This window comes from Aythya fuligula, chromosome 3 (genome assembly GCF_009819795.1).
Source record: "Aythya fuligula isolate bAytFul2 chromosome 3, bAytFul2.pri, whole genome shotgun sequence".
NCBI classification, from domain to species: domain Eukaryota; kingdom Metazoa; phylum Chordata; class Aves; order Anseriformes; family Anatidae; genus Aythya; species Aythya fuligula.
The window spans coordinates 45,865,320-45,878,461 of NC_045561.1; the positions used below are offsets into that span (position 1 = coordinate 45,865,320).

Sequence of the window (13,142 nt, forward strand, 5' to 3'; positions counted from 1 at the left end):
TTCTTGGTCTTCGGTTCATAAAATTTAGGGACAGATTAGATTAGAATTGTTTGGTTGGAAGGGACCTACAAAGATCATCAAGTCCAACTGCCCGACCACTTCAGGGATAATCAGAAGTTAAAATATGATTAAGGCATTGTCCAAACATCTCTTGAACACTGACTAGGCATCAACTACCTCACTAGGAAGCCTCTTCCAGTGTTTGTGCAGTGAAGAAATTTTTCCACATGTCCAGTCTAAACCTCTCCTGTTAAAGCTTTGTGCTCTTCCTGTCACCAGTAACTGGGGAGCAGAGACTGGCACCTTTCTGCACTTCCCTTCCTCAGGAAGCTGCATAGAGCAATAAGCCTCCTTTTCTCCAGACTGGACAACTCATGTGTCCTCAGCCTCACAGGCGTCTCCTCATGGATATGAAAGAACTCATGATACTGTCCAAACAAGTTATTATTCAAGTTGTTCTTCCAACACAATACATAGACGTACAGCTTGGTTCTGAGTTGAAATTGTTTCTGAGTCAGAAGGTCGTGAAGATATTGGAGGCACTTTCTTTCTTCTTTTTTACACACAAATAAAGAGAGATGGTCCATAACTACTGATTTGTAGAATATATAGCTGTTTAAATTAATTATAATAAACAGTTAAAATAATTCCAGGTTGGACCTTATCTTGCAAAATAGATTTGTTATCAGCATCAAAAGAAGCCAGGCCAATAGGTGAAAGGAGGGGATTCTCCCTCCTCTATTCTGCTCTCATGAGACTCCACCTAGAGCACTATGTTCAGCTCTGGGGTTCCCAGCAGAAGAAAGGCATGGATGTATTAGAACAAGTCCAGAGGAGGGCCAGGGAGATGCTTAAAAGGATAGTGCACCTCTCCTCTGAAGACAGGCTGAGAGGGTTGGGGTTTTTCAGCCCAGAGAAGAGAAGGCTCTGGGAGACCTTACAGGGGCCTGCCAGTACGTAAAGGGGGCTACAGAAAAGCTGGGGATGAACTCTTTGTCAGGGAGTGTAGTGATAGGACAAGAAGGAATGGTATTAAACTAAAAGAGGGGAAGATTTAGGTTAGATATGAGTAAGAAACTCTTTACCCGATGGTGTTGAGGCACTGGAACAGGTTGCTTAGAGAAGCTGTGGATGTCCCATCACTGGAAGTGTTTGAGGTCAGGTTGGATGGGGCTTTGAACAACCTGGTCTGGTGGGAGGTGTCCCTGTCCATGGCAGGCAAGTTGGAATTAGGTGATTTCTAAGGTTGCTTCCAACCCAAACCATTATTTGATTCTATGATCATTGTGCATTAAGTATGTAAATGAGTGATTTTGGAATGAAATGTCATTTCATTTATTGTCCTTTCTCTCAGCATCCATTACCAAGATCAGTAGTGTCTTGGCTAAGTATGCTTCCATTGCTGAGAGAAAGGAACTGCTCTGAATTGAGGAAAAATCCACAAATGAGTGAATGAAAGGGGAAGCGTCTCCTGGCAAAATGGAAGAAGAAACATTTGGGAAAAATTTATTGGTGTCAGCTTCATCTTAATAACTAGATGAATCTCCATGCCCTCAAAGCCTGAATATAGTCAAATCTGAAGGTCTTTCTCTTCTCCTCTTCCATATTGTGAATTGGATGATTATATTAAATGCAGTTCTCTACTTCTCAGTGTAATTAGGTTGTTTCCATTCCTGAAAGAATGGCTGTGGCTTCAGGATTTGGGTTCAAATTTTCTACTGTTTTTTGTTTTGTTTTGCCTTTTTTTTTTTTTTTTTTTAGTTCACTTTGCCAAGGTGTAAGAATTAATGGGAAAGAATTGATATCCATTTCACATTTTTCAAATGTCTCAAGTCTCACATACAAAGTTAAAGAAATAAAAGTGAGAAAAATATTTGAAAAGGAGGACTGACAGACTTATATTTAGTTTCTGAAAGTACAGATCTTCTCAACCCTCCAAAACAAGGACTTGCAGCTAGGACATTAATGCTTCCATTAAAGCTTCCATGAGCCTTGCGAGACATGATAAAAACATGGAAAAAGTCAAACAGGAAAAAAAAAAAAAAAAAAAATAGAAAATAAAGGAAAACTGATCTTTTCATGACGGAGAAAGTTAGAGAAAGTTAGTGAGCTGGGACTCTGCTAGCTTCTGTTCACTTCTGGGCATAGTAGTTCTTTTTCACCCTGGCAGCCTTCTAATTACTTTAGAAAATTTTACCTGATACCTAGTCTATGCCTGAATTTCCCATCTGCAAACAAAAAGATTTCTTTCCTTTCAAAGGTTGTGTAGAACTCTAATACTGGAGGATACAAAGTGTCTCAAAAACATTCTTAATGAGCACATAAGCCAAACATAACAATGACTTTCTAACTACTTTTTAACATTACCTTAGTAAAAATACTTTTGAAAATAGATTCACTTTGCATATAATAATATCAAGAAGATTAAAAAAAATCCTGTAAAAGCAATTACCTAACAATGATTTATCTTGATGAAAAATGCAGAAACACTGAAATATGAATTTCTGTTCGTTTGGCCAAATGGAAAAAAAAACAACAAACTATATATATAGAAAGAGTGATATATATATATATATATGTATGTATGTATATATATATATATATATGTTTTTCATAATGTCATTATGGAGCATCTCAACATTTTTGAATCAAAACAATTTTTGCATTTGGTATTTAACTGAGATTTCACTTTAAACAGGATTATTTCTTCAACGTTTGCATAAACCTCCCTAATTTTATGTTTTGATAAAATTATATTTTCAAATTGTTAATTAGATATAGGTTTTCACTATTTCACAGGTTGAATAGATAATAATTTAAAGAAACAGCACTTGAAGCTTTTGGAAGCAGATAACGTTATGTAATTGTGTTGCATGAGCTGGGTAGTTCGGTTTACGTTTCAGAAATTTACAAATTAAACTACAAATGTTGTCAAGTATTCACACTCTTTTGTCCTTGCCAAAACTTGAATGACTCTCATAAGCAATGAGTCATGTTCACTCCTCTGTAGGTTATTTTTTTTTTTCTATTTTTATTTCTCACCAAATTCATTATTTTCTAGCTTTGAACTTGAAAAGCTATGCCGATTTACTATGTCTGTAAAGAAGAACTATCGCCGTGTGCCCTACCACAACTGGAAGCATGCAGTTACAGTTGCACATTGCATGTATGCCATACTTCAGAACAACCAGGGGCTTTTCACTGACCTGGAGGTAGGTGAGATGATTCGTATCAGTTACTAGACTTCATTAGAGGTACCAACCATAAGTGCTTTCTTTATGCTGAGGTTTTACTGTCAGCTTGGGCAGAGAGTATATATATGAGTAGGGAGCTTGAGAAAAAAGAATTCTTCAGACTCCTTAACTTCATATTTTTTTCATAACACTGAAGAAATGCTAGCAGATTTGCTATAAGTCCGTGTCCGCATTTTAAGGTTCTTCCTGCCCACTCACAACCACAATCTTTGTTTTAATTACTCAATTAACTGTCAGATGTGTGCTGAGGGAAAGGAAACACCCTGAATCTCAGGCCCTGTGAGATCTGGGAGGTCCTGACTATGAGGACTATGGAGAAAGTCTTGGTGTTGCAGAGCTGGTTGACATATGTGAGTAAAGCAGAGCAGTAGGAAGGACGGAAGGAAAATAGTTGTCCAAATATGTTATATAACTTAAAATATAACTTTTATTATACAACAGTTTACTTAGCATGTGTTTAAGTATTTTTAAGATAACTGCAAGGACTTAGAAAACTCAGATAAAATATACTTTCAGTAGATCGCTGTGGAATTTTTGATAATAAAATGGAATGATTAGAATGGTTAAATTCTATATAACACACACTGTGAAGATCAGCCACATGTTTTTCTTCTGAATTACTGCAGGTACTCTGGGAGTGCTGTCTTATTAATGCTACCTGAAACTTCCAACTAGGAGAACCTGTTTTCAGTTGCTAATAACGTTGCCAAATACTAGCCATTTGAGTTGTAATTTTCCAAGTTTCCTGACTTAATCTGGCAGATTCATTTGGGGAAATTTCAGCCATAATTGTTTGATTCTTTTCGATAAGCATGCTAGGAGAAACCAGGTTCTTGTGCAGTGTATGAGAGTAAAATAAAATTTGGTGGTCTTTCATATGAAAATGTCTAGTGTATTCTGCTTTAAAGCAGGGACTTGAAAATTGGCACTGAAATAGGAAAGTGGCATTTACCAGGCAAGTACTGGAAGTTGGCAAAGTTATCCGTATTTGAAAAAAATCAATGTTTCTTTAACAACAAAAATGTGTGCATTTGCACCCTCAGGGAATACTTAAAGGTTTCATAACTTTCAGTGCTAACCAAGTAGTAAACCCCATCTTTCATGGAAAGGGTGGTTAGGCATCAGAACAGGCTGCCCTGGGTAGTGTTAGAGTTCCCATCCTCAGAAGTACAGAAGAGCCATATGGATGTGACGCTTAGGGACATGGATTAGTGGTGGACTTCTTAGTGTTAGGTTGATGATTAGACTTGATGGTCTTGAGGGATCATTTCCAGCCTAAAAGATTCTATGATTCTTGACAATTGAGTGAGAGGGACTGGGGGAGCAAAAGAGGCAGCTGTTAAGAGACAAGGGAACAGCCTCTTAGCCAAGAGACTGACAAGCTCCAGCCAGCCTCCACCTATTCAAATGCCTTACCCCTTTCAGCTCCTTTTGGCAGTCTCCTCTCTTGAGACTGGAGAAGTATACAGCAAGAGTACAGGAAGCTACTAAAGGGGAAAATTTGGGAAACTAGGATGGGCTGGTCTCAGGTGAGGAATGGTGCCTTGAATCTAGATTTAGAGATGGCGCGAGAAGTATGAAACATTGTAAAAGGGACTGTGATCTAGAGACAAACAGATCCAATAGGTAGGAGTGGTCAAAGAGTCAGGATCCAAGCAGGGAAGGTGGGTTCATGGTGAAAAGCACTGGAATTAGGCACTGGAATTCTGAAGAACAGATAAGAATGACTTCCAGAGAAGTATAGACTGGGATGAGCTAGACAAAGAGAACTATCTGGGACAAGGAGAGAGGCTGATGAAAGCTGTAATACTGGAAAAAATGCAGGCTGTAAAGGATGCAAGAGGAGAATTAAGCTTACGGGACAAGACAGAAAAGCTTATGTCTGCTAGATCTGATACGTAGCACAAAGGATTCTGTGTACTTTTTGAAGACAGTGTAATTCTAGTGCAACAATTACAGTATTTTGGGAAGAGAGTGACATCTAGGGGCATAGGGAAATACATCTTACTTGTTTATCTCTCTCTCTCTCTCTCTCTCTCTCTCTCTCTCTCACTTTTTAATAGCGAAAAGGTCTTTTAGTTGCATGCCTATGTCATGACCTGGATCACAGAGGTTACAGCAACAGCTATCTTCAGAAATTTGATCACCCTCTAGCTGCTCTCTATTCCACATCAACTATGGAACAGCACCACTTCTCGCAGACTGTGTCCATCCTGCAGGTAGGATTATTGTAATTGTATCTTCTGTGCACTGGAGTCTGTTGTTGGAAACAGGAATCACATCATTAGCCAGTAGATTTTCTGAAGCATGCTTATTTTTATTTCTGGACTGTAGTGCTCATCTAGAAGTGTGGAAGAAGTATTTGCCTTGATTTATTACAGCAAACCTAGCTCCCAAGCATTCAATATTAGCAACCCAAGCATTCAATAATAGCACAAAACATAGCTCTCCCAAAATCTTGATGTTATAGAAATACAGTGCATTTGAAGGTCTATACTTATAGTCTTCCTTTGAATTGTCAGTTTCTGGATCAATAAGGATTTCTTCTACAACGCTATGGAACAAGAACTTTGAAAATGAAAAATCAGTTTCTCATTTAGTTACATATTTTCAGTAAAATGTGCTTCAACAAAGTCTTCAACTATCCTGAATTTTTTAACAAAAACTAAAGAACTGTCAAAAGTCTGTATGAGAAGTATGAAAACCTGCTGTAATAAATTCCATGAACATTAAATGTGTGGCATGAAGTATGCATAAATTCTTTACATGGGAGCAAATGTTAATTTTGCACGCATGAAAAGTTTCAGCTTGTTTCATTATGTTATCACACTTTTTTTTTTTTTTTTTTTGTTCTTCAGCAATTGGAATAAAATGAGTAAGGTAATATTCTGTGATAGTTCCTACTACAAGGTAAATTGTCTGTATGTTTAATTACCAGAAAAGTAGAGGAAAGCATGCAAATATATTTTGGGAAATCAAAGTGTGTTGCTGACACACAAATATTTTCTCATCACTGAAAAATTTGTTCATCTTCAGTTAGAAGACTGAGAACTCTCACCAGTGAAACAGCTGCCAGTTCATGATATACTTGTGCTCGCTGGTTTTAATTTACTGTGCACACACCTGATGCATAGCCTTGCCATACTAGTGTGCCACTAATTCATTGTTAACTTTTCTTTTTTTCTGGTCTTTCAGGGGGAAGATATTTCTTTTCTTAAATGCCTAATCACCTTTTAGGAAACATACATATTCTGTATTGTATTCAGAAGCACATCTTGTGATATTATGGTTTTATGTATCATACACATTTCATCAGAGAATGGAAGCTTAATCTCTGAATATTCCTCCATGTGGGAGGGTGTAATTGAATCCTTCAGTGGTGGTGGTATGGCATTAGATTTTTAGTATTCATTCTTCATGTGAGTTTGTGCACAGTGAGCAAGTTCCTCAGTCAGTAATGCTTCTTTGCACTCTATGGCTATGTGAAGCAGACTTCATTCATTCTTTAATAACCATTATGCATTTTTCCTGCAGAAATAGTGCAATTGATGAAAGTTCCATTTGCTAAGAGGGTGGGGAACCCTTTTGCTTCCGTGCTACCTGTTAGCCTTGGCTGTCACAGTCATACATAAGTGAGGAAAGGTGGATAAATGGTCAGGGCTACAGAGTGGATTCAGACACTGACTATCCAGGTGCCAATAAGTGATATTTAGCAGCAAAGGCAGATGAGAACAGCCTTTTCAACTTGGTCTTTTTTCAATTGAATCAAGTCTTTCTGTATATTTCCAGGACTATTATGGAAAAAAAAAATAAAAATCCAACCCTTTATGAGTTATCTCAATGACTTTTAATTTTATGTTAATAACATGTAGGATTTTTCACTGTTCAAAACTTTATAGGTGCTTTGGTTGTCCACTTGTAATTCTGTTGTATGCCATACTTACAGAAGGTTCTGTTCACTAGTTCTAGCTCAGTGGAGAAAGAATAAAATCTTAGGAGCTGTACTTTGTGTACTTTGTATGTAGTTCTCAGAAGTCTATGTGACACGCTCAGAGCCAGCAGCTTCTATTGGTACTTAATGGTGTCTTTTTTTTTTTTTTTTTTTTTTTGGTCCTAGTAGAATGTAGACTTGTCACAACAGTCTTCCTCTTATTGCAACTTCTAAAGCCTAGAAGTCACACCTCCAAATCTAGTATAATTTAAGTAGTAGGGTGAATAGCATGTTATGCAACAAGGTTGGGGAGTACAGAGTTCCCAAAACCTCAAATCATGAAAATAAATAAATAGCAGCAATTTCCTGGTTCCAAAGTGTTGATGATGGGTTAAAATGTTCTGAGCTTCCTTTTTAACATCATGTACTACAGCTTAGGAGGCTGTCAAAGGAGCATTGAGACAGACAGATTGTATTTTCTATTCATTATTCACAATAAATCTTCTTCTCCAAGTAAAAATGTTGGGAAATGACATTTATGTTCTGGATGGTGAGAGAAACCAAACCTATTTGTACCATAGAGGAATTATTTTGAAAAAATTATGTAAATGCTTGACAAAAGTCAGGGAAACTTTTGATGAGCTTCAGCCCAAATGCCAATTAAATGTCAAAACACATCTGAATTTGTTATATTTTAATAATATTTTCTATTTTTGAATGTCCACACCTTGACATGGCTGGTTCATTCTTTCTTATTTTTCTTTGTTTCCTTTCAACAGTAGGAAGACTTTTGACAAGTTGCTTTCAAAAGCTTAGAGACAGCAAACAGTGTTGACTTGAAATGTGTTACAGCTTTAGGAGTGATCACACTGCATGGATATTGTCAGTTAAAAGTGCAGTCGTACATAGTGGAAACAGAAAAGGGATGAAAGTGACATGTTGCCAGAGCCTCCATAGTGGAAGACATTGTCTTTAGTTTATCAGTCAGTCAATTTATGGTTCAACAAAGCAGTGTTTTTTTTTTCCCCTAAATATTTTTATACATTAACATACTGAAATTAACTTTATTTCTAAAGAGAATATTGCATCAATAAATGAAGCAATTGCAGGCATATGTCATTGGTAACACTGTCATACTAAAATCTTTTAGGATTTTAAACTGGATGTTTTTTCTTCTGTATTACTTATTATGCAATATCAAAAATTGTTCTTCAGAGTGAATCAGACATTCGATTTACCAGCTTGGCAGTGCAATACTCTGGATCAGGATTAAATCACAAGTTCCCAAGCTAATGGTGTCTGGAAGTGCAGTACATGTAGTGCTTATAAATCACAGCAGAAAAAGCTATCATTTTTCTCTATTAATACCTTCAGGCTACAGAGGGAGCAATCCCCAAAGCAAATCAGTGGTTTAGTCATAGGTTTCATGACAGCATTTAAAAAACAATGATAAAAATGGGAATTTCAGGCTGTCAGCATCTGAATTTGCAACAAAAATTGTCATTGGGTTGTAGAACTGTTGTAACCTGTCTGGTGAAGTAATGACTGAAATCATCTCAGAATTAGAGCTTGTGCTTTTTATTGGTTTTTTACTTTTTCATAGCTGGAAGGGCACAATGTCTTCTCCAATCTGAGCTCCAGTGAATATGAGCAAGTCCTTGAGATTATCCGGAAAGCCATCATTGCTACAGATCTTGCCCTGTACTTTGGAAATAGAAAACAGCTTGAAGAGCTGCATCAAGCGGGAGCATTAAACCTTAAGAACCAAGCACACAGGTAAAGCAACAAACCAGATTTAATTCACTAAGGCATTAGTCTTAGAATGGAAAACCTTTCTTTCCACAGAACACAACCAGGAATTGTAAGAGAGGAAAAAAAAAAACAAAAACAAAACAAAACAAAAAACAAAACAAAACAAAAAACTATTCTCTGTAGGCAGAGATCTTACAGATGAGATTTCAAACACCAACTTTGTGTAAAATATGAAATCATATATATATATATATGCATTATATATATATGTATATATACATGTATATATATATATATTTGCATGTCACTAGCTTTGGATTTCATCTACACAGTTCACTGACATCGTATCTGCACCAGGAAGTTAGTGCATAGGCAGTTAAGTAGTGGGGAAAAAAAAAGTGCAATAATAATTTCATAATAATTTCATTTCATTCTTATGTCAATGTAATTATTTTTCTGTAAGCATGCTTTTTGAAAGATTAATCCTTACTAGAAGCAAAGTCACTTCCACTTCATTGTTGGAAGGGAAAAAAATCAAGCCCTTTGTAATCATTTTGTCTCTCCATAAAGCAGCTAATAACACCAGAACATAATTTAATAGCCAAATCAGCTACTGTTTTCACATAACTTTCTGTTGTGATGAAACATTTGACTCCAGAAAAAATCCCTAAGTCAAACAGAGAAACAGGAAAGAATTATGGTCAATTCTCAACCTTTGTGAATTAAGATAGTTATAAGTTTTAAAACTATTCAAAATGTACAAATATTCATATTCATATAGACATGAATCTTTTTGTCCACATAAGCAAAACATAATGTACCCTGGATGGCAGATATGTCTCATAACAGTGTTGATTAAAGTGTTCACTCAGCACTACAGTTTAGTGGGTGACATTTGTAGTAGGGTGATGGTTGGACCAGATGTTCTTGAAGGCGTCTTCCAACCTTAATGATTCTATGATTCTGTACCATACTCCCTTGATAGCTTCTTTACTGGAAAATGGCCTTGATCTAAGGCAGAGAAAAAATGGAGAGTATATTGATTCATGATTCTGATTCTTTTCAAAAAGAACTTTGGAATTTGGATCTTCTTTAACTGTTTGAGGAATTTAAAAGGTTTTGCTGGTAGTTCTGAATACATTATCACAACACAGTTTAATACTTAAATAAAAGCTTAAGCTTGTATTAAAACTTAAGTCACAGTATGGAATTTAAGTTTATCAGGCTTGAGCAAGCCTCAAAATCTTAAAGGTATATTAGGTCCTGATAACCTCAAAATGAAACTTATGAGGAATCTTGAACTTAGGAGTTATCAATTTTGAATATTGCACAACTATTTGGTATATGATTGAATATTCTGTTATGTTTAAAATTTTTACCCTGTCTGCTCCCTTTAAGCATTTTCAGTGCAAAACCACATGCCCTGTGATACAGCATTAGTTGGTAACACGGCTAAAGAATCCAAGGCTTCTACTTGGTATTGTACAATAAAAATAATGTAATAGGATGTTAAATTTGTCCCTTATGTGGCTGATGAATCCTCTTTTATAACTCAGGGAATTTGTACTTTGCTTTTATCTATTCTTTACATTGTGTTTGTGTATTTCAATGGTAATTTTTCTATTGATACAGCTTCTATGACTGCCATCACATTGGCATGAAAGTTAGCAAGTTGTGTGCTTTTTTCATGGGATAGGTATTAACAAAGATGCAGGTGTCTATCAGATGGAAATCACATTAATTCATTCATTAATTTGACAGTTTTCTTTATAAGACACTCACAAACAATAGATACAAGGAGTAATGGAGAAGTGCTAGAAAACAAAACACAAAAACTCTTACTTTTAGTAATGATCGTTATAAACCTACCAATCCTCTTCAATTATTCTGTGAATAGGCTACTCAGTGTATGGGATGGAATTATTTGTGGGAGTCTTGTCCTGTTAGGAGGAGAATTCATTCCAAAAAAGCAATGACTTCTCTTTCAGTATACATGTACCATAGGTGTACTCTGATTATTGCAGTATTAGGGCTGTTGTGGAGACCTTACTCTTTAAAGCTACAATATTGCTTTAGCAGACCTCGCATTTAGATCAACAACACAGTTTGCTAAGGCAGTTCTTGAATAATTTCTCAGACAGAAACTGAGACAGAAGATACAGTCACTGGCTGTTGCCAGAAGTAAGAAAAAGTAAAATGTACTTTTGAGAAGAAGCAGAGGAAGAAATGAGAGCTTACTTGTAAATTAAGATCTTCGAGATAGAATTAGTTTTTCTTATTTTTGGAATATGTGTTCATTTCTCTTTAAATAATGGAAAGAAATGCAGGAACAGGATATGCCATCTTTCTATTTATAGACTTGTACTGTATTCTCAAAAAATGAAGTAGAGGCACAGGAGTGTTTTGAGAGGTATTCCTCTATATTCCTTTAATTCTACAGATGAACTGCTTGCAAGCAATTAAGTAATACAGGGTATATATATATAAAAAAAAAAAATAAAGGTGATGCTTTACCTGTAAATCATAAACAAGTGGAGAAGAAACAAGCAAGATGGGAGAAATTTTGTAGTATTTACACTTTATTGCTGATTGAACTGAGAAAGGATAAATAAAAACCTTGGGATATGGTAATTAAGTCTTTACCAAACTTACAATTTCATGTTGTTTTATTCTAGAGATAGAGTGATTGGTCTGATGATGACTGCTTGTGATTTGTGTTCTGTAACAAAACTGTGGCCAGTTACCAGACTAACAGCCAATGATATATATGCAGAGTTCTGGGCTGAGGTATGTGCATTTTTGTTTTCTCATTTTCTTTTATCAAAGAAAATATCTGGGTAGGAAAATAACAATAATTAAAAAAAAATATATGTCAACAGCTACATGTTTTCATAACATATTAAAGATTGTTCTTTGCAGCTGGCATGTGTTTTGTTGTTTTCTTGGAAACTATTTAAAGAGCTAAGATAGCTTCCTAATTTTCAGGTATCCATTTTTCTCTCTGTTAAAGATGAATTTAGAAATAATGTCCTAACAGAACATACAAGAAAATCTGTTTCTTCTTTGAGTCACTAAGAGTAATGCTGTGAAGGATCTATTTGTATTCTAGAAATCCAAAATATGAAAGCATCTTCCAGACCAACTGCCTTAAAACACACACATAAAGCTGCAGCATGAATAGTATGAATCCAGGAAATGCTAAAGCAAATATGGCAATCCTTTCAATTTTTCCAATCCCAGCATTTGCATCTTTGTGACCCAGCTCAACAACTGGGTCTCAAAGAGAGAGAGCTGATTTTTAATATAGTGAATGTTACTCCACAGATAAGATGTACTGAGAATTGACACATGACATTGAGCTGTAATCATATCCAGAAATAAAGATATAATCTCTAACATTTCTTATGCTCAGGATGGAATGATTTAATCATTTAATTCTTAAAGTGAAAAAGTGACTTCTTTAGGGGTATAAGGAATAAATTCTGAGCATGTTGCATATAGTTGAATTGTGTGGTTTTAGAAGATACATTGTATTTTCAAGACTGTTATTGCATGTGTATATCATGAAGTGCCCTTTTCTCTTATGTGCCATGTGGAAGCCTAAAGAATTCAGTGGGCTTATTTCTGTTTTATATAGGTGTAAAGTGGAAATCAGGCCCACAGATATGATGTAGCATGCATATAATTTGGAGATTTCTGTTTTGCATGTTGCATGTTTATTAAGAAATTCAAGATGTGCATGGCATGTCTTTGTTTTCTTTTTTTTGTTATTATTATTTAATTTTTCTAGTTCTTTTAGTTATGAACAAATCAGTCTATGATAAGATGTTTAAAACTTGTAAACTTTTTAAGCTCAAAGATGTAGTTCAATATTCACTTTCTAAAATGTCAGCACTGGAGAGTGAGTGTTCTTATGAGCAATATAATGGAGGCATAATGTTGATGTACCTCACTAATTACATGCCCAATTTGTTTTGCTTACAAGACTTTAAAATAATTAAAATAAAATATTTTTTTGCAAGTCTTGTGAACTGAGTGCAAAGGGAAGGATCAAGTTGATTTTTCTTACTCAGCAATATTAGAGATGGAATTATGGACATAACTGAGCCTGCACAGATTTTAAGTTGTTTTGTTATTTGATTTAATAAAGGTACATCTTATATTATAATGCTACTTCATGGAACAAATGTAGATTAGACATTTTT

The 13,142-nt window shown here is 35.5% G+C and overlaps 1 protein-coding gene across 1 annotated transcript in view; it reads left to right on the top strand.

Moving 5' to 3' along the window:
* The window catches only part of PDE10A (phosphodiesterase 10A), a 119,595-nt gene that overhangs the window by 82,636 nt on the left and 23,817 nt on the right, over positions 1–13,142 (top strand). The window contains exons 16-19 of the mRNA XM_032184611.1: positions 3,062–3,212; positions 5,318–5,473; positions 8,789–8,961; positions 11,613–11,724. Coding sequence (XP_032040502.1) covers positions 3,062–3,212; positions 5,318–5,473; positions 8,789–8,961; positions 11,613–11,724 — 592 coding nt within the window. The remainder of the gene's footprint in view (positions 1–3,061; positions 3,213–5,317; positions 5,474–8,788; positions 8,962–11,612; positions 11,725–13,142) is intronic.